This window comes from Salvelinus namaycush, chromosome 25 (genome assembly GCF_016432855.1).
Source record: "Salvelinus namaycush isolate Seneca chromosome 25, SaNama_1.0, whole genome shotgun sequence".
In the NCBI taxonomy this organism is placed as follows: Eukaryota; Metazoa; Chordata; class Actinopteri; order Salmoniformes; family Salmonidae; genus Salvelinus; species Salvelinus namaycush.
In genome coordinates this window covers 27,717,525-27,739,347 of record NC_052331.1, presented here as the reverse complement: position 1 = coordinate 27,739,347, position 21,823 = coordinate 27,717,525, and the positions used below count along the sequence as shown (strand labels likewise).

The following is a 21,823-nucleotide window of genomic DNA, read 5'->3' as shown; positions in this document are numbered from 1 at the left end:
GTTATCCTAGATCACGCTCTACTGAGATGTTTAGTGAGTATGGGCCCTGGAAGAAAGTGGTTGCCCAATACCTTGCACAGCAGTCACTTCACCACAGGACCCTAGAGCAGGCAAACCTTTATTTAACCAGGCAAGTCAGTTAAGAACAAATTCTTAAATTTACAATGACAGCCTACTCTGGCAAAATCCTCCCCTAACGACGCTGGGCCAATTGTGCGCCGCCCTATAGGGCTCCCGATCACGGCCGGTTGTGATACAGCCCGGGATAGAACCAGAGTGTGTAGTGACACCTCAAGCACAAAGAGATGCTGTGCCTTAGACATCTGCGCCACTCGGGAGCCCAGGTACTGCAGAATTTTGTTCCAACTAGGCTATAGTTCACTTAAACGTTTGCTACATTGCGGAACGGTTTGTACTGAATGACACATTTTTCCAAAACTTTCTTGTATGTTCTTAGACATACGTTTGCTCCGTTCAGTGGGTGTGTGGCTTGAAGCAACATATTTAAAGGGCAGTGGTATACTTTGAACCGACAAGCCAAGCCTTTCCCATTTTTAAACTGGTCGTTCAGTACCACTTCCGTTCAATTGAACTGAACTCCGCCCTGACCAACTGAGCTAATTTATCAGTTCAGTGATTATCTAAATTTAACACACCTGGTCTTCCAGGTCAGTTTAATCAAAAACATTAAGCCCCTGCGGCACTCCAGGAAAGGGTTGCCTACCTCTGCCCTAGAGGTATTAGTCCATGCTTATTAACGGAATGTGAATTTCCATATCAATGACACTAACAGAAAGGGTTGAATATTTCAGCAACATGTGCAGTAAACGTTAACATGGCTTTGGTGATGAAAGGTACATAATGCATTTCATCTCCCCATCAGGCCACTCACTGCAAGCTGTGACATGGGCCTGGATGGTGACACTTCTTCAAAGCAGCCCGACTGTAAACTATGGCCTTCCGTGGTACCGAAAGCAAGGGTCTTACCTGGGAGTACAGCAACACTGTCTCGCAGCCATTCTGTCAACATGTATTGTATGTAACCACTCAAATTATGCTACGGACACAATCACAGACATTCACTTTGTCTACTTGTCCCATTCTTCAATCTTGTCAGGGATATATACATATCTCAGATACATTAATACATTTTTATTCATCTGGACATGACTCATTTACTCTAGGACTTTTGAAGCATAAACTAAGGCTGCGTTCACACATGCAGCCCAATTATGTTTTTCACTAATTGGCCTTTTGACCACTCAGATCAGCTCTGAACAACATCTGATGTCAAAACACCAATTAGTGAAGAAAAGACCAGAATTGGGCTGCCTTTGAACACAGCCTGTGTGTTGTCTTTGTTTAAAAGTTACCACAGAAGTTAGTGTGAAGACCAACATGACATGAAAAAGGTATTTTGGAATCTAACAAAATGAAAATTAGTTCATACAAAACTTTATTGCATTTGGTCACCCCCAAAATGTGGCCTTTGAAAGCCTTGATAGTTCCCTGATGGATGCAACGATCTGCAGATAACTGACAACAGGGTGGAAGGTGTTTTGGATGTACTACTCTAGAGTTCCATTGCCCAGCAGACTCACCTGGAGATTAGGGGATGGACATGTTAGTTTTGATAAAAGTCTGGGACTTTTACAGGGAGGTGAGAGAATGAGTTTGTGTGTACAGTAAATCCAACCCAACCAGTGGCCCTGGATAATATGCTATGCTGTCACACAGGCAGACCGCCATAGTGAAGGAGGTTTACATAGTATACATTTATGAGTGTAGCTTACTTCTGTGCTCTGGAGAGATCACAAGTAGTTGGTCAGAAGGCTCAGAGGACCATTCTGTCTCTGTAGCACCTGGAGAGAGACTGAAAGAGGTAGTGTGTTAGAATGAGAGCGTCGACCTCCCACTGGCCCAGCACCTCCTGCCTAGCATTATGCAATGTAAAGGAAAACAACATCATGTGACAGATAGTGCTCCATGTTCCTGCTAGTAACAAGCCTCAACCTAGATGTAGAAAAATGTTCTGCCTCCACCAGGCTCCAAGAGATCAGATGACAAATTGCAGAGATTAACACAATTAAAATGGTACCTGTATTTAGGATTCATGTCTGTAAATGACAATAGGAGCTGATTTAAAAGTATACATGCCATTTTGTGTTAACGGCTACAACAAATGTCATGGTTTACATGTGAATTTATAGCTAGATAAACTATTTTATGGCACCACTTCTCATCTCACTAACAATTGTTAAAGCAAAAAGCAAATTCCACTATTGTGGCTAATCTGTACTGTGGCTACCTTCACATAGTTGATTTTCATCATGACATCATGCTCCTCATTTGATTATAGTTAGCTTAGTTGCTTGTTTAGATGCCAGTGATTGAGACCTAATATTGCAACCAAACTGCTTCAAATATGTATTATGTCAAGAATTAGCCTAGGTATGTAGCTAGCTAAATGACATCCCTATTAATTAAGTATGCATTCTATAATAAGTGATCTAGCCAACATGCATTACTTCTGACATGCCACGGCACTGCTTGTTTTACATTTGACAAATATTTATATACCGTAGTTAGCTAGATAATGATTTATGATAATTGCAGATTAGTTCATCAGCTAACTAGCTAAGTGTGAGTCTGGCTGTAAAACGCAGCTAGCTAGCCAACTCGACTTAATTATATGTAGCCAAGCTAGCGATCTTGATACTCACTCAGTAACGTTCGTTTACAGTAACATGGTTTTCTGGGCAATCCCGGTCAAGTCCTTCTTGCCTAGTCCCGTCTCTTGGTTTTCTTCTAGGTTCAACACGATATGCCTGTAGTCCGGTGGCTTATTGTCAAAAGTAACGCAGTCAATGGCTCTGTGTTCTAAAATTGTTCACCTGCTTCTAAATCAAGGAAGAGCAATGTTTTTATGGTGCGCATGCGGCACAGCTGCATATAATCGATTTTTATCTCCAACTTCGGCCCAAAAAACAATGACATATAATATTAATAGATAGCTATATGCACTGCACATTATTGGTTGGAGAGGGGGGACAAATCGTTTATACTGAACGCAGCCGAGGCAAGTGCAATCATGCAAGGTGTTTTGGCATTGATTCACCAATGGTGTGTTAGATATCACCCACATACTTTTGATTGACACCTCATTATCATATTGAAGGAAGACATACATAAATTAAGAAATAATCTAAATTAATAAAATTAGTGGGATTAATTATTCAAATAATGATTTTACAGTGGGGCAAAAAAGTATTGTCAGCCACCAATTGTGCAAGTTCTCCCACTTAAAAAGATGAGAGGCCTGTAATTTTCATCATAGGTACACTTCAACTATGACAGACAAAATGAGAAAAAAAAAATCCAGAAAATCACATTGTAGGATTTTTAATGAATTTATTTGCAAATTATGGTGGAAAATAAGTATTTGGTCACCTACAAACAAGCAAGATTTCTGGCTCTCACAGACCTGTAACTTCTTCTTTAAGAGGCTCCTCTGTCCTCCACTCGTTACCTGTATTAATGGCACCTGTTTGAACTTGTTATCAGTATAAAAGACACCTGTCCACAACCTCAAACAGTCACACTCCAAACTCCACTATGGCCAAGACCAAAGAGCTGTCAAAGGACACCAGAAACAAAATTGTAGACCTGCACCAGGCTGGGAAGACTGAATCTGCAATAGGTAAGCAGCTTGGTTTGAAGAAATCAACTGTGGGAGCAATTATTAGGAAATGGAAGACATACAAGACCACTGATAATCTCCCTCGATCTGGGGCTCCACGCAAGATCTCACCCCGTGGGGTCTAAATGATCACAAGAACGTTGAGCAAAAATCCCAGAACCACACGGGGGCACCTAGTGAATGACCTGCAGAGAGCTGGGACCAAAGTAACAAAGCCTACCATCAGTAACACACTACGCCGCCAGGGACTCAAATCCTGCAGTGCCAGACGTGTCCCCCTGCTTAAGCCAGTACATGTCCAGGCCCGTCTGAAGTTTGCTAGAGAGCATTTGGATGATCCAGAAGAAGATTGGGAGAATGGCATATGGTCAGATGAAACCAAAATATAACTTTTTGGTAAATTCAACTCGTCGTGTTTGGAGGACAAAGAATGCTGAGTTGCATCCAAAGAACACCATACCTACTGTGAAGCATGGGGGTGGAAACATCATGCTTTGGGGCTGTTTTTCTGCAAAGGGACCAGGACGACTGATCCGTGTAAAGGAAAGAATGAATGGGGCCATGTATCGTGAGATTTTGAGTGAAAACCTCCCATCAGCAAGGGCATTGAAGATGAAACGTGGCTGGGTCTTTCAGCATGACAATGATCCCAAACACACCGCCCGGGCAACGAAGGAGTGGCTTCGTAAGAAGCATTTCAAGGTCCCGGAGTGGCCTAGCCAGTCTCCAGATCTCAACCCCATAGAAAATCTTTGGAGGGAGTTGAAAGTCCGTGTTGCCCAGCAACAGCCCCAAAACATCACTGCTCTAGAGGAGATATGCATGGAGGAATGGGCCAAAATACCAGCAAGTGTGTGAAAACCTTGTGAAGACTTACAGAAAACGTTTGACCTCTGTCATTGCCAACAAAGGGTATATAACAAAGTATTGAGAAACTTTTGTTATTGACCAAATACTTATTTTCCACCATAATTTGCAAATATATTCATTAAAAATCCTACAATGTGATTTTCTGGATTTCTTTTTCTCATTTTGTCTGTCATTGAAGTGTACCTATGATGAAAATTACAGGCCTCTCTCATCTTTTTAAGTGGGAGAACATGCACAATTGGTGGCTGACTAAATACTTTTTTGCCCCACTATCTATTTGTGTGCATTCATTCATCCATTTATTTGTGCATTTATCTATAATTACTGCAGATTTGGTCCTCCATATGTTTGTGTACAATATATAACAGTTCAATAGTATAACATTCACAAACTCACTTCCTAAGCAGGAACTTGTTGATGGTCTTCTGTTTCCTCATACACTCTACTATAAGTCTGTTCAGGTAGACAAACAGGGCCCCACCAAAACCACACGCAATCCTGAGGAGGACAGGGGACAGAGTCACACACAGTTCTAGGTTAATAGCCATTTACAGTGACGATACTGAGGAGTTTGAACAGGGTGTGTAGAACACACAGGACACAAACACACACACGTACCCCAGGATGGCGAAGGCTGGCAACTCCTGGAGGTCAAAGGGGAAGTCCAGACGGAAACGTGTCTTAAAAAGAGCCGTGATGGTCTCTGAGAGAGACAGAGAGAATATCACCAGTCAGCTCTGACTAACTATTGGCTCAATGACACAGACCCAAGACCACCCCCGCCCCTGCACACACACACCTCCTCACCTTCGTCCTGGTTCCACACAGCCAGTACTCTGAAGATGAAGGCGCTGAAGGTGGCAGCAAAAAAGCCCCTCCAATAGTTCCTCACCGCAAAGAACGTTGAGGTTACCTCAATGCTGAAGAGCACACCTGCAGCACACACAATCACTGTTGCAGTAACACCATCACTTATTGTAATTTACTGTATTTCTCCCCAATGTATATGGTAAAGTACATGGACTTCCCATGGTTACGTACCTCCAATAGGGGCAGCAAAGCAGCATCCCACCCCTACTGCACACGCTGCTGATAGCATCTCTGTGTTCCTCAACTCATTCTGTAATAGGAACATACGCACACTCACAGACACCCACACAGACACAAACACATATGTGCATAATGGAATTACAGAGAGTTACAGAGAGTAATGTTGGAATTTAGATCAACAGAATAACATGAAGTAAAGGGAGATGTCATGATGGCATTCACATAGAACAGAATATAAACGCTTGACTTGAAATGGAAGGGCGCTCACATGACGCCCCAACAAACATGAAACAAGTGGACACTGAGACGTGCACATACTTAGACACATGTGCACTCGTACCTTGTTTCCCTGAAAGGGCTCTTCCTTAAGCAGTAAGTGGGAAAAGACAGAAATCTGAGTGAGTACCTGAGTGTTAAATTGAAGAAAAGCAGAGACCAAAATCTGCTGGGAGATATTATTTTTATTGCTTCAGTTTTGGACAGAAAATGCATTCAATCTCCTATAGTGATTGGGTTCAAACAGGATGAACCTCAACCCTGATCATTATGGAATTGTTCTAAAGTAGAGTCTAATTTGATGCTTGCTGACTTGAAATGTTCTTCCTCCATCCCCCCCCCCCTCCTCCTCCTCCTCCTCCAGGTCTTGGGTGGTGTATGGCAGAGAGAGTAATTTCTTGGCAGACAGGAGTCATACTGCTCAGGTGAGTGGGGGTGAGTGTATGTCCTGGAGGGGTGGCAGGCTGGTCAGACAGATATCACACAGATACTAAAACCAAATTGAGTGTGTGTGGGGGGGGGGGGGGGGGGGGACTGTCTCACCATGTAAATCCCACCAAACAAGGCAGCTATGCATTTACTCAGGAGAGCTGCACACAGACTGGCCACATGAACGAACGGGCCCTGGATGAGAGATTGGAGGAACGAGAGAGAGAGAAAGAGAGAGATGGATGGGTAGGGGTCAGAGGATGACGGAGAGAAAGAACATGGAATGCAGAGTTAGTAATAAAGGAGGGGAAAAGGGGGGAAAAGGCAGAACTAAAGCAATTTCAGACCAGGGCCCGTATTCATCAAGCGTCTCAGAGTAAGAGTGCTGAACTAGAATAAGGCTCCCTGTCCATATAACCGTATTCATGATGATCTTATGGCAAAACTGCTCCTAGATCAGCACTTTATAAATTAGAGCCCAGGAATTTCAAACATTTCACTTTCATTCCGTAATAGTCCACTAGGGGTTTCCCACCTCCTTTCCCAGGGGCATGCCACTGCCCAGAGCACAGGTCAGCCCGATAACCTTGGCCACAAAGGTTTTAAAGGTGAGATACTCCTTAAGTACCACACCTCTAAGAATGGTCTTCATCTCTGGGATTCCCGAACCTGAGGAAAAGGAGGAGGTGAGAGGGGGGATGGATGAGAGGAGGGCGAGGGAGGTGGGTTAGGAGGAGGGGGAGGACGGAGAGTGTGGTAAAATGTATATTCATAGATCCACTTCAAGATTATTTATGAATTCAAGGCAGTCATTACTAGTGGTTTCAAGGATATAGTCAAGGATGACCTGAAGTTGTATAACTTCTGTCAACTACCCATGTGGATTGAGTCGACGCCATACATCTGTGACCTTTAATATTGCACAGTGTTTCATTCGGTATGCAAATGAGCTATTTAAATATATGTGAGTGAGCATGATTAGGAATAAATGTAGGTGTAAGATTACATTGAATGAGTGTGTGTGTGTGTGTGTGTGTGCGCGCGTTCCACACTTGAGTATCTTACCCACAGCCTGCGGGGCCAGTATCTGTGTGAACCCTGCTGAGAAAGTGATGAGCACCACTGGGTAGGTGACCCAGGCCAGGTACTGCAGGAGCATGTTACTGTTCAGTCCCCCGTACATCCACTTCTGAGCTACAGCGCAGAGACACACACAGATACATAAAACCTATTAAAGGGCACATTCCAGAACTTTTTACACTAGGGAAGCAAGGAATATCTCACCCTCTCTCTCTCCCTCCTTCCATTCCCTATGGTGTAGTCCATTACCCAACAGACCCAGGAATATCTCTCCCTCTCTCTCACCTTGTTGACAGAAGGCTATAGCGTAGTCCATCACCCAGCTGACCAGGGCCATGACCAGACCCAGGAGGATGAGAAAGATCCAGTCCTCGCCCACACGAGAGATCAGGAACTTCTGACAGCGAGACGTACATACTGGAGAAAGGAGAGAGGGAGGGAGAGAGAAAGAGGGGAGAGGAAGGAAAAGGAGAGAGGGGGTGGGAGAGAGGAAGATTAAAAAGACAACAGCTTACAATGAGAGAAATAGTCACTGTAATAGTCACTGTAAGAGAGCGTTAAAAAAAGACATATGGAGTGATGAGAAATGGAGACAGAATTAACACTGTGTGAAAAGCAATTGGGGTGGAGAAACAGATAGAAATGCATTACGACTTGTTGAGCTGAATGAATGAATAAAGGACTGAGTGGACTAGAGATGGGTGGAAAGAGAGAGAAATAAGGCCGCTAAAGACACAGGAAGCGAGTGACGATAGAGAGATTAAAGGGGTGTGGAGAGGAGGAAAGGTGAATGATTGCTCTCAGGTGGATGAAATAGGAGTAGCTGGCTGTCCCTGAAGACACAATCAAACATTGAAGAGAACCCAGTGTCTTGAGGGACACAGTCTATGAATGCTCTAGATACTGAACCGGTGGAATTCCAGACTTTTCCAGTTCACAGAAAAAGGAGAATAAATTGGGTCCAGTGAAGCTTCTTTTAGCTGACCTAACTTTGTTTCTTAAATGGTTCTCGAGTGCTTTAAAACAGTTGAAGTCGGAAGTTTACATACACCTTAAACTTAGTTTAAATGTATTTGGTTTTCACAATTCCTGACATTTAATCCTAGTAAAAATTCCCTGTCTTAGGTCACCACTTTATTTTAAGAATGTGAAATGTCAGAATAATAGTAGAGAGAATGATTTAGTTCAGCTTTTATTTATTTCATCACATTCCTAGTGGGTCAGAAGTTTACATACACTCAATTAGTATTTGGTAGCATTGCCTTTAAATTGTTTAACTTGGGTCAAATGTTTCAAGTAGCCTTCCACAAGCTTCCCACAATAAGTTGGGTGAATTTTGGCCCTTTCCTCCTGACAGAGCTGGTGTAACTGAGTCAGGTTTGCAGGCCTCCTTGCTCGCACAAGTATGCTTGGAGTCATTCTCCATTTGGAAGACCCATTTGCGGCCAAGCTTTAACTTCCTAACTGATGTCATGAGATGTTGCTTCAATATATCCACATCATTTTACTACCTCATGATGCCATCTATTCTGTGAAGCGCACCAGTCCCTCCTGCAGCAAAGCACCCCCACAACATGATGCGGCCACCCCCGTGCTTCACGGTTGGGATGGTGTTCTTCGGCTTGCAAGCCTCCCCCTTTTTCCTCAAAAACATAACGATGGTCATTATGGCCAAACAGTTCTATTTTTGTTTCATCCCAGAGGACATTTCTCCAAAAAGTACGATCTTTGTCACCATGTGCAGTTGCAAACCATAGTCTGGCTTTTTTATGGTGGTTTTGGAGCAGTGGCTTCTTCCTTGCTGAGAGGCCTTTCAGGTTATGTCGATATAGGACTCGTTTTACTGTGCATATAGATACTTTTGTACCTGTTTCCTCCAGCATCTTCACAGGGTCCTTTGTTGTTCTGGGATTTATTTGCACTTTTCGCACCAAAGGACGTTCATCTCTAGGAGACAGAACGCATCTCCTTCCTGAGCGGTATGATGGCTGTGTGGTCCCATGGTGTTTATACTTGCGTACTATTGTTTGTACAGATGAACGTGGTACCTTCAGGCGTTTGGAAATTGCTCCCAAGGTCAGTAAATATGAGTGGTCATTAGGTTGGTTCAAAGGCACTTAAATCTTTGGCACCTTCAGAATGACACACATACACAATCCATGTCTCAATTGTCTCAAGGCTTCTTTAACCTTTAACCTGTCTCCTCCCCTTCAGCTACACTGATTGAAGTGGATTTAACAAGTGACATCAATAAGGGATCATAGCTTTCACCTGGATTCACTTGGTCAGTCTATGTCATGGAAAGAGCAGGTGTTCATAATGTTTTGTACACTCAGCGTAGGTCAACGCGGTCAGTTCAGTGGTGGTGGTGCACTCATAGGAGAGGTCATTGGATCACAGTGATCACTCACTCATTACACAGGTCAGTAAATGAGTGGTCCTATTGAGGTCATTAGACAGGTCAGTAAATATGAGTGGTCATATTGAGGTCATTAGACAGGTCAGTAAATATGAGTGGTCCTATTGACGTCATTAGACAGATCAGTAAATATGAGTGGTCCTATTGAGGTCATTAGACAGGTCAGTAAATATGAGTGGTCATATTGAGGTCATTAGACAGGTCAGTAAATATGAGTGGTCATTAGGTTGGTAAATACAAGTGGTCATGTTGAGGTCAGTCGGTCACTCACCATGACATTTGGCGCAGGGGTCTTTCTCATACTCTAGCAGCTCTGCCGACCGGCTGCGAATACTGGTGGACCTCCGCAGTCCCCCGCCATCACGCAGGCGGGCCGCCTCCTCCTTGGCATACACACCGAGTTCCTGTGTGTAACGCCCATACATCTGAACAAGAGCGGGGATGGAGAGGTGGGGAAGGAGGGAGAGAGAATATTAGTTCATTTTCAAGTATTCAAAGGGACCCTCATTATACTCAACCAGCTCCTGAGTCCTGTTTAATATAATACATTAATCCATGGGAGAGAGAAGGACAGAGGGGGAGGTCAAGAGAAAGTTAGAGATGGAGAGGGGAAGGAAGGAGAAATAGCAGTTGCATTTCAATAGTATTAAAACGCAGGGGTGTCCAACTCATTCCACGGACGGTTGGGTGCCTGCAGGTTTTTGTTTTTTCCTTTCAATTAACACCTAGACAACCAGGTGAGGGGAGCTCGTTACTAATCGGTGAGGGTAATTCATCAATCAAGCACAAGGGAGGAGTGAAAACCCGCAGACACTTGGCCCTCCGTGGAATGAGTTTGTCACGTGGTCTAAAGGAATATCTAAAAAATATTTATGAAAGAGAGGGGACAAGAATAGGAAGCAACTTCATACTATTGAGATGGATCAAAAGAGGACAAGTATACCATTAATACATTTCAAAGTATTCAAATGGAGCCATTTGATAGAAACAATTCCTAGGTGATGATCGCGCCCTAGAGCCAAACGAGCTATCAATGAGCTGCACCTGCCAGGCCCTGACTGATTAACTACCCAGGGATGCCTTCCAGGCCCTGACTGATTATCTACCCAGGGATGCCTTCCAGGCCCTGACTGATTATCTACCCAGGGATGCCTTCCAGGCCCTGACTGATTATCTACCCAGGGATGCCTTCCAGGCCCTGACTGATTAACTACCCAGGGATGCCTTCCAGGCCCTGACTGATTAACTACCCAGGGATGGTGACAGCTCGACTCTTAACGAGGAGGGGCGGGGCATCTGCCAAACAAACGCACTCAATCAGGTATAAAAGCTTCAGCGAGCCCTGAGCAAGTCCTGTCGATACAATTGTGTATTACAATGGCATCATCAGCAAGGTGTGTAGTTGTGTTGCTGGCTGTGCTTGTGCGCTACAGTAGTGCAAATACTTGGGGAATGTTACTACAGAAGCACCAGGCTCCAGTAATTCAGCAGGTCCAGAAGGTGAGGCAGCAACCTCAGACCAGGCCAGTAACATATGACCAGCAGGCGAAGAAGCTGAAAAACCAGCCCCAGTGGCCACCTCAGCGGGTTACCCAGGGACCAGATGCCACAACTCCTATTGAGAAATGCCAAGTGAAAGCGGAAGAGCGAATTACTTGTGGTGTCCCAGATCTTACTCTTGCTCAATGTGAGGCAATCAACTGCTGTTTTGATGAGAGGCGGTGCTACTATGGAAAAGCAGGTAACTGTTTTGGCTTTTCCCTTAATTTATTTTACAATTTGCATCTTTGTATTTGCCCCTGCCTAGCTTGTAAGACTCAGATTTATAGAGTTATGTTAGTGTGAACATATGTTGTGAATTAAATGTTCTGTTGGCTCTATCATAACTTTCTAGAGTGGTGCATGAGCAATTACTCATCCTTTCTGTGCCGACTCCGTCCTCAGTGACTGTACAGTGTACCAGAGATGGTCAGTTTGTTGTTGTGGTGGCCAGGGATGCCACTCTGCCCAACCTGGACCTTGATACCATCAGTCTGCTTGGACCACAAGATGCCCTCTGTAAGCCTGTTGGCACCACTAAAGCCTTTGCCATGTACCAGTTCCCTGTCACAGCCTGTGGCACCACTCTCATGGTGGGTAAATATCTTTCTCAATTTGACACAATGTAAATCTTGACCATCTAGGAAGTGTTTTATGAACCCAATCCATTGCTTCCAGTGGGTTTTCATATTTAGGCCTTGGTCAATGCTGCTGGGGTTCTATTCTGCCTGGTAGTTTGAGTCCTCTCACCTGGTGTTCCCCCCCCCCCCCCCCCCCCTGGATTTTATGATCTAAATGAATAAATAGAATTTGACTACAGTCCCATTCAACTCCATGATGTCTGTTTTAGGCATTTAATCCCATCTGATAGAAAAATAACAATCTAGAGAATGCAGGGCCCTGCATTAATTTAACCCTCCTGTTCATTTCATGTTAATTCTCTAGATTATCATGTACCCTGTCCAAAATGACTGCCACATTTTAGCTGATTATTAAATCCATAATATGTTATCACCTGTTGTGTTTTTATTAATTTAAGTTCTTGTGGAACATTACAAGTTTTGAATTCATTTGCTATTTATGGCCTGTAGGCCTCATTGACCAGAGCTCATACAACTCGTTTTCGACTAAAAAAAGCATAATGTATGGATTACGTTGACTATAACAAATACTCAGATGAAACAGTGCTAATTATCAGACTACTTTAATTTTTTTTATCAAGGACATTTGTTTTGATACTGTTTCACATTTTTAAATAGTGGCACAAAATAACCTGTTCCAGGTTAAAACTGACATGATGATAGGATATGAGAACTTTACCATTATACAAAATTAATGTCTGAACACATTAACAGAATGTGAACAATGTTTGTTCTTTAATCAATGGTTACATTTTGTGTTCTCATGCACATGTTGGACAATACGTGGTGGTTGCGTGTGCCTTGCAAATATATGCACTGCATTTATGGCACATGATGCTAGTTTTGACATCTCTTGGTGCACACAGATTGCACCTCTTCCTTCTGTCTCTGGCAGCTGTAGCTCTTGCTTCTGGCCCTTGTATCTCTCACCATTCCAGCAAAGGATGGTGTTGGAGCAAGGTATTTGCCTTTGAATGAGGGGTGCCACCATGGCTTTCTCAACTCTTCTAGGAATAGTGTCCTCTTGAAGAATTTCCCCTGCTTTCAGCCTGTATTCACCTCCATTCACATCAGACGCGTTTTAGGCCGACACAGCTAGGATGTTGAAGAACACCACCATGGGCCAACGTGCCGTCATCCTCTTACAATAGTATGTGCCAGTAACCTGATCGCAACAATCCGTAAATAAAATGAGTACATACAAGTAATACGTCATAGTAACTTGAGAAATTTAAGTGTTTTAATTTATCACATCTAAAACATATTTACTTATTCAAATGAATAGAATTGACTCCATATTGTTCACAAATTCAATGAGCATTTTGCCGAACGTGTCTTATTGTTGTGCAGCTTAAACAATCTGGTAAGGGGAAAAAGTACATGAGATTTGAAAGATGGTAACATTCCTTATCAAGTTTGTCAACTCCCACTTTGTTCCTGTTGTAATCCAGCACAGCGGCATCCCTGTGCAATTGTCATCAGGAGCATTTTTTTTCCTTTGGGCAGTAGAACACAAGTGTCGGTGAAGGCATGTTTTTCCTCTAAATAATCTTTGTCCTTAGTAGTAAAGCAGGAGGTAACTCAGGCTTGTTCCTTCTGACTGTCCCCACCATGGTCATTTTTTGAGCAGCTCCTGACCAAGAGCATATGGGGGGAAGAAATTGTCACATCTTGTACCCCTGAAGACCTTCAGTCACTTCCAGGCTGGTTCCTTTCAAGAACACCGTCAGCAGGTTTCCCGGTGTAACCCTGCATCTTCCAGGCATAACTTGTCCTGGCATCAGATGCTGCCCAGATCTTTAGTCCATATTTAGACAGTTTTCTTGGCATCTTTGATCAGGAACACCACAGGTGTACAAAAGTTAACACCCACAATTTAATAAATCATCAATGCCCTGTGGGGACAAAGTCATGGAACCTTATGACAATCAGATTAAATGAATTACATTTTTCAAGGAACTTGTAAATCAGTCCAATTCAACCGGAACAGGCAAAGCCTGGATGTTAGACCCATTGGCCTACGCTGAATGTTATGTTTTGTCCATTGCAGGAGGAGAGTGGCTATGTGGTCTATGAGAACAATATGATGTCTTCCTATGAAGTGGAGACTGGACCTCGAGGCTCAATCACTAGAGACAGCCACTTTGAGTGAGTCTTCCCTCCTTGAAATGTAACACCACAAAGTTCCCTTTAGCCAATTCCACTTGAGGCTTAAGTGAAATGGCCAGTACAATATTTTTAGCATTCTTTTCATACTGAATTATTTCTTCAAGGCATTTTCTGTTAGTATCATTGAGTCAGAATGTACTAGGCTACCCTGAGTCTGTGGAACAACAGTTCTGGCCTAAAGTACTTTGCATCAGTGTCAACATGTTTTCTTCTAGGCTGCAGTTCCAGTGTAAGTACTCTGACACTGCGGTGGAGTTTTTGGTGGTTGAGGTGAATGCTGTTCCTCCCCCTACTCCAGTCGCTGCTACTGGACTTGTCCGAGTAGAGCTCCGACTGGCCAGCGGACAATGTTACAACAAGGGATGTGTGGAAGGTAAACAGGAGAAATGGTTTTAGAAGAATAAAATCTTGCTGTGATAGCTTGTCCCTGACAGGAAATTGCTTTCATACAAGGGGTGGGTGCAGGCTTTGACTCAAGCCAAACTTAACACACCTGATTCTACAAATCCTAGTATTAAATGAAGGCTTAGTTGCATCTGATGGGTTACTACTTAGGTGGAACAAATGCCTGTTCCAACATTCTGTTTAAGATGGCCAGCGCTGTTCTGAAACTGCTGCACTTCAGCTTTTTGTGTGAATGCTACCCTTTGTCCACAGAAGTGGAAGCCTACAGGTCATACTACAGTGAGGCAGACTACCCAGTCGCAAAGCTCCTGAAGGATCCAGTGTATGCAGAGGTTCACATCCTGGGGAGGACAGACTCTAACCTGGTCCTGAATCTGGACTACTGCTGGGCCACCTCGACCCCCAGTCCCCTCAGCTTGCCCAAGTGGGACCTCCTGGTTGATGGGTAACTAGAGAAACAAGATGGTTACCTTGCTGCTTGATGTGTTAGACCAACTTTCAATTGGTGCTTACATGTAACTTGTAAACTAACTGCAATCTTCCAACCAGGATTTCTGAAACCTGGGAGGGTTTCTGGAATTGTCCCCCACTATTCCTAACAATTACTTTATCCAGGTGTCCGTACCAGGATGACCGTTACCTGACCAATGTGATCCCTGTGGATGGCTCCTCTGGCCTTGAGTTCCTGACCCACTACAAACGCTTTGCGTTCAAGATGTTCACCTTTGTGGATGCAGACACTTTGGCCCCTTTGAAGGACAGGGTACTGTATTTACTCTATTACAGCAGGAGTACTCTAATCAGGGTCTCATGGTCTACTGCAGGACTGCTGAGTTTTTGCCCTGATGCTTGATGGATTTGCCAGTCTACCCTCAAGGCTGAATCTGTCACTATGTTGAAAAGTAGTGCTGCTAACCTCAGACCAGTTTGAAATGGCCTTGGTTTAAATGGCTAATGTTGTTGATACATTTAAAGTTTGCTTTCTATCAGGTCTTCATCCACTGTAGTACAGAGGTGTGCCACCCTACTAGGACCCACTCCTGTCAACAGAGCTGCAACAGGCAAAGTAAGTAGCTTTTTTGTATCTTCCAGTTGAAGTAGAACTTGCTGTTCATCTAGCCTAATTTTGTGAAGGTGTCATCGACCCTGGTCCTATAGGGCTATGGGCTGTACATGCCTTGGATCATCCCAGCATTAGAATGCAATAGCTATACCTTTATTTGACCAGGGTTGGTGACTGTAAATGCTAATTCTGTGAATCTCAAGTTGGGATTTAGGGCCTTAGTGTCAAGCCAGTTTGTGCCTCATGATCTCCTGTTGCTCCATTAGGGAGAGATGTGGCTGCAGTGAATTCTGTGGCTGGAGAGACAGTGGTGTCCAGTGGGGAACTCATTCTGACCTGACCGTAACTACCTTCCACCTGTCAGGCCTGAAGAAATACTTCTGATCTACTTCAGCTTGGGATGAAGGTTTACTCTTTGACCTTGTAGCATACACACAATGAATATTGTGACTTGTAATCCTTTGGCTTGTTTAATAAAATGCTTGACTTTGAAATATCTGAGTTGTGACTTGACTAGAGAATTCTTTCTACATTTTGATTGGAGGCGTGTTGCTCTAAGAACTCTGGTTCTGACATCCTTTCAATAACCTTGGCTGGCTGCTCTCACCAGGTATTTTGACATCTACATGCCACTAGCATTTCATATAAGGGTAATTTGTCAATGCCTTCACTACTTGAGGAATTATTTCTAAGCTAATGAAATAAATGGAAACATTTCCTGTAACCACTGACCTACAGTGTATATGGAGGGTAGCTTCACATGTGCTGTGTCCTGGCATTGGCTGAGACCAAGCAAAGGGAACGCTCTAAGAGCAGAGTATACTTGAATCCTGAAATGAATCAGTGACATGTCTAAAAGGGTGATTAAGTATAGCAGATGTGGCTTGAGGGCAAGATCCTGCAGGTTATAATAGGTTCATGTGGAGAGGGATGTCTATGGAAAGCCTACTGTACCTGCCCTAGCATCTGGCTTTAACACATGTATCCACCCACTGCATATGACCACACTACCTAATGTCACATGACTGCACCTACACAGGACCGCCTTCATCACCTATTGCCTGGCGTTTCAAATGTCTTAATGTTGACATGTTCTATGCAACCTGTAGACACAGTTCATTAGGTCAGTGCAGTCCCTTTCAGTATGTAGAGCATTATTGCATGGAACTCCCAGCTCAAATGAACAGCAACCCTGGTTTCATAAAACCTCTCCCCTATTTGACCGTGTACTTGTATGTAGGCTACGTGTGCCTTGTAAATTGAGCTGTTTAATGTATTGTAATGTGTGGACCCCAGGAAAAGCTGCTGCTTTAGCAATGGGGATCCTAATAAAACCCAATCTCTTCAACCTGTATAAACACCAGTTCATTCGGTCAGTGCAGTCCCTTCATCCCTATACCGTCTCCCCATCTCTGAAACCCCCTCTGCTCTGTTCACACTACTCTCCCTCTCTAAGTAGTGAGAAGCCAGAAGTGCGCTGAGCATAACACCTCCCCAGACTCCTTTCTCTCCACCATCCCTATTGGCTCTTCAGCTACCATCACTTAATTAACGCTATCATTCATCCTTGTCTATACCACTTGATGGGCATAACAATTCCTCCAGAATCACTTTCTGCTCACTTAAGCAGGTGAGGTACAGAGGGAAGCTGAGCAGCCATGGCTTCTGTCTGAAAGGGAGTATTTCACTTGCTTTGTCAATGTAAACACGTTTCCCATTCCATTAAATCCCAATGAGTTGTCCAACAGCCCATGTCATCACTTTACTACCATCTGCTCCTTCCCATAGCTTCCATTTAACTGAAGCAGCTCCACCTAGCACACTGCAATACCTCATCCAACCCCTAAGCCCACTACTGTGTAGACAGCCAGTTACATCCTGACAACACACTGGCTGACATTTGTGGAAATAAGGTCCTTTGCTGTTCTGGGATTGATTTGCACTTCGCACAAGTACATTCATCTCTAGGAGACAATGTGTCTCCTTCCTGAGCGGTGTGACGGCTGCGTGGTCTCATGGTGTTTATACTTGTGCACTATTGTTTGTACAGATGAACGTGGTACCTTCAGGCGTTTGTAAATTGCTCCCAAGGATGAACCAGACTTGTGGAGGTCTACAATTGTTTTTCTGAGGTCTTGGCTTATTTATTTTGATTTTCCCATGATGCCAAGCAAAGAGGCATTGAGTTTGAAGGTAGGCCTTGAAATACATCCATAGGTACGCCTCCAATTGACTCAGGCTAATTGACATAATTTATCAGAAGCTTCTAAAGCATGACATCATTTTCTGGAATTTTCCAAGCTGTTTAAAGGCAGTCAACTTAGTGTATGTAAACTTCTGACCCACTGGAATTGTGATGCAGTGTAATCTCTAAACAATTTTTGAAAAAATTACTTGTCATGCACAAAGTAGATGTCTTAACCGACTTGCCAAAACTATAGTTAACAAGATTTGTGGAGTGGTTAAACAAGTTAATGACTAACAGAAGTTTACATACACTTTGGACTTCAACTTGTATGTATAAGAAAATGTAGGCTAAATGATAATGAACACACCTCTCCAGGCTCACTCATGCATGCACGTGTGTGATATTAATATTGCCTGTCAGTGGCCCCATCCTGGGCTTGTGAGAACCCAATCAGAGGCCATCTGGAGCATGGCCCCCTGGGATAGCGGCAGATGGACTGGAAGAACTGGTCACCACGCAGGTTACCAGAGATTACCTGACACGTCATCAGGTTAAAAAACAATGGTGTAGCAACTTTAAGATTACTGGCACCACCACAACAGTGCTTCCTCTACTGTTACTTTGGCAAGGTGCACACCTCTAGTATTCATCAGGCCCTCTCGATTAGATTGACTACAGCAGTTATGTCTGTCTTTATTTGAATTAGTACTGGGCTTGAACAAAACCCTCCACACTATGGGTCTGTAAAAGAGCAGAAATGACATCCCACTGCTGTAATATAATCATCAAAACACACACTTACATATTACTAACTACTGAAACTCAGAGCAGTGCAGCTTATCCAAAACACTCAGGGCTCGAGGGACAGGCTTGGGAAATCAAATTAGTAGCAAGAGATTGGACTGTCTGAAGACCTACTTTAATATAGGTAATGGAGGCTGGTGTTGGAGTACTGTAGTTATCATGAGTCAGCTAGAGAACACACGGACGCACAGTCACACACACAAACCCATGCATGCAAACACCAGCATATCGTCAGCACTTATACACACTTACACACACACACACCATCCTATTAGTGGTTCTGTCTCCAACCATGAGGCCAGGGATGTTGTCAGAGAGATTAAAAAATCCAACTGGGAGACTGTCACGCTGTCATGAGTTTACCTGTGGGTGGTTCTCATTTCCATAATCTAAAACACTCCAGGAAAGCATCATTGCCTTAGGAACAGCCCCTCCCCTTATTTTATTATTTTGGCCTTTTAATGCACATATTTTGTATTCTGTCCTGCTAATACTATTTACCATTCCTTGTTTTTTTATCTTTTTATTTTATTATGTACCTTGAGCTGTGGTCTCTATGTATTCTGCAATACAAAATACATGTAATTACTTTAACGGTCAGAGCCTTAAAGCTGGACTCGACCATGAAACTTATTACAACAAAGTAGTCACTGCAAGCAACTAACACTGTTCGTTCTGTACAGAACCATTATTTTTCCGTGCTGTTCCACTGTTACGACCAGCAAAATAAAGTTATAAACTGGTTTGAAACCGCCAAAAAGTACAGATTTATATCTTTCCTTTCTATTCCTTTTCAAACCTCTGATTTTTTTTTTTTTTTTTTAACATTTAGCTAAAAATGAAATTACTTACCAATTAGTATGGCTAGAGCAGCTTGCTATGGATGGGGTAAGTTTCTGTACAGGAAAGTCGTTAAGAGCAAATTGTATTTTGCCTTAACTGCATGGTTTAATGATAATGAAAGACCAGTGTTGCCAATTTAGCGACTTTGTCGCTATATTTAGCGAGTATTCAGACCCCTCTAGTGACATATTTTCAAAAAAGCGACTAGCGACAAATCTAGCAACTTTCTCTGGTGTTATTGGACACTTTTGGAGACTCTGATGTGAAAGCACGTATCGTTCTTACTCTTCTCAATGAGCAGTGGATGTTGCCGTGGGCCTCACCCCGTCCCAAGGCACTCACAGGCTGCCCAGTCCTTGCGCAGCAGTCCCTCCCAGCTGCAGTCAGAGCAGGAAAAGTTCACCCCTCCGCGTCCAGACTGAAAATGAATCGCGCTTGCGGGAAGCTGCCGCTGGCTGATCCCGCACTGGCTTACATAAATAAATAAAAAATTAATCCTGAATTAGGGCCAGACAAGTTACTATAATTTTTTCACATTGCCATTGACAGTTTTTTCTATTGCCACTTTTTGGTCCATTTAGATTGTTAATGTAGATTGTTTACGGAAAATGTTATGGTTAAAAATGTTCATGTTTTACTGTGACTTGTTGTAGGCTCCTAAGTGGACCATAAGGTTAAAAACCAAACCAAATTAAGAAACCTAAACTAAGTAACTCCGCCAGAGTCTCTTTTGGGTCACTTTTGCCGGTCGCAAGTCCAGATAAAGGAGGGTTAGAATTGTGACATAAAAAAAAACAAGAATCGACAGAAGAAAGTTCATTTGTAGTTCTAAACATATTTAGGGTACTTTTTGTCTCCCCCACAACGTTATTTCTCTCCTACAGCGTCCATTACAATTACATGGCCAATTATGCAAATTAAGTGATGACGTCATTTAGCGACTTATGACAGCCAATAGCTACTTTCCTTACTGAGGAGTTGGCAACACTGTGAAAGACAAACGCACACACTGCCAGACACTTTAGATAAACCAGTTTTAGGCGTGATATGCGACAGAAATGTTGCTGGTGGGACAAGCTTGTTTTGAAGCACTGTGCATCTTGCTATGAAATACATTTTGTGAATTAGGCTCACATAATTATACCCACGGAGGAGCAGGAGCAAATTCTCTACACACGCACACACTGGCAAACAGTTCCAGCTGGCAGACAGACACCGGAATATGTTTTTGAGTGATAGAGTGAGGGCTTTGCCTAGGTCTTTGTTGTGATTTTTGTGGGACAGAAAAAATTTTGACCGGAACTTAAAAGAATGTTATTAACCGGTTCCCATGCTTTTAAAATAACGGGTCTGTTCCGGAACAGTATAGATCACTTTTGTTTCCTGGCCCAATACTGTTCCTCAAATAATTTAATTATTTTACGGTTTTCAGTTCAGTTCCCTGAATTGGTTCCAACCCTTGGACCTAAGCAGTGGTGATTTTAGCATGTAAATACATATCTAATATGGTTGACTTGCTTAAACAAATGTGGTTTCTAATGACAATTGAGATGTACAAATTATGGCATAAGGGGACAAGCGGATAAGAGGCAATCCGTAATTTCGATTAAGCGAGCTAGAACGGATGTAGTCAATATAACTTTGTTCAGCATTTTTTAAATGTATAGCGATAGAATTCAGAACATGGGCTGTTCTTAGTGTTCTCCCTGTACATCAAGTCAGAACCGTAGGATAAATAAAGGGGGCATATAAGCAGACAATGAAAGCTCTTACAATATTTGAAGATTACATTACAGGTTATAGGCTACATGTACACCACCAAGTCAGAACAGTAGGTGAAATTAAGAGGGGTAAATATACCCAATTATTAGGGTGAGGCACATGGGCTACTAACAGCTTACTACACAACATACACTTAGTATTACTTTCTTAGCTACAGTATACATATCTCCCTGACATATTACATAATTTATGCAGCAGCACACAATACATTTTTGGACTCACCTTGTTGTGCTGTGATCACTTGAACAGGAAGGTGGCGTGGTGGTCCTTCGTGGTCAAATTTTGTCATCAAAGTCTGCCATTCTCTGGATTTATGGTGCTTTCAAGACAACTGGGAACCCGGGGAAAAAACAAGGTTGAATCATGATGACGTCATTGATCTTCAGGTCGTAGCTCTAGAAAGAGGCCGGATTTCCAATTCCCAGTTAACTTGATTTCAGTGAGTTCAAGACTTCGCAGTTCCGAGTTAACAGTTTTGAGAGCGGCACAAATCATGCTTCATTGACAGCATAGCCAATACCGAATGTTTATCATTTTAAACTTGGAAAAGGGACCCTTGATCCCA

The 21,823-nt window shown here is 43.1% G+C and overlaps 2 protein-coding genes across 2 annotated transcripts in view; one reads left to right on the top strand and one right to left on the bottom strand.

The window, feature by feature from the left end:
• LOC120020413 (chloride channel protein 2-like) overlaps nt 1-10,249 on the bottom strand; it is a 54,505-nt gene extending 44,256 nt beyond the window's left edge. The window contains exons 1-9 of the mRNA XM_038964056.1: nt 10,096-10,249; nt 7,691-7,822; nt 7,391-7,519; nt 6,861-6,994; nt 6,440-6,520; nt 5,612-5,690; nt 5,378-5,503; nt 5,189-5,273; nt 4,967-5,068 (exon numbers count right to left, since the gene is read on the bottom strand). Coding sequence (XP_038819984.1) covers nt 4,967-5,068; nt 5,189-5,273; nt 5,378-5,503; nt 5,612-5,690; nt 6,440-6,520; nt 6,861-6,994; nt 7,391-7,519; nt 7,691-7,822; nt 10,096-10,249 — 1,022 coding nt within the window. The remainder of the gene's footprint in view (nt 1-4,966; nt 5,069-5,188; nt 5,274-5,377; nt 5,504-5,611; nt 5,691-6,439; nt 6,521-6,860; nt 6,995-7,390; nt 7,520-7,690; nt 7,823-10,095) is intronic.
• A 1,027-nt stretch (nt 10,250-11,276) lies between these two features.
• On the top strand, nt 11,277-15,981 carry LOC120019863 (zona pellucida sperm-binding protein 4-like). Its single transcript, XM_038963277.1, has 8 exons — nt 11,277-11,565; nt 11,769-11,956; nt 14,055-14,152; nt 14,389-14,546; nt 14,831-15,023; nt 15,194-15,341; nt 15,569-15,644; nt 15,908-15,981. Exons 1-8 carry the CDS (start codon nt 11,277-11,279, stop codon nt 15,979-15,981), a joined length of 1,224 nt encoding a protein of 407 aa, XP_038819205.1.
• Nucleotides 15,982-21,823: the final 5,842 nt, after the last annotated feature.

Excerpts from the sequence above, each read along its gene's own strand:
- LOC120019863 (XM_038963277.1), top strand. The coding sequence starts at position 11,277 with ATGTTACTACAGAAGCACCAGGCTCCAGTAATTCAGCAGGTCCAGAAG. Across the intron at positions 14,547-14,830 it reads CAACAAGGGATGTGTGGAAG|AAGTGGAAGCCTACAGGTCA; the intron begins GTAAACAGGAGA and ends CTTTGTCCACAG. Across the intron at positions 15,645-15,907 it reads ACAGAGCTGCAACAGGCAAA|GGAGAGATGTGGCTGCAGTG; the intron begins GTAAGTAGCTTT and ends TTGCTCCATTAG.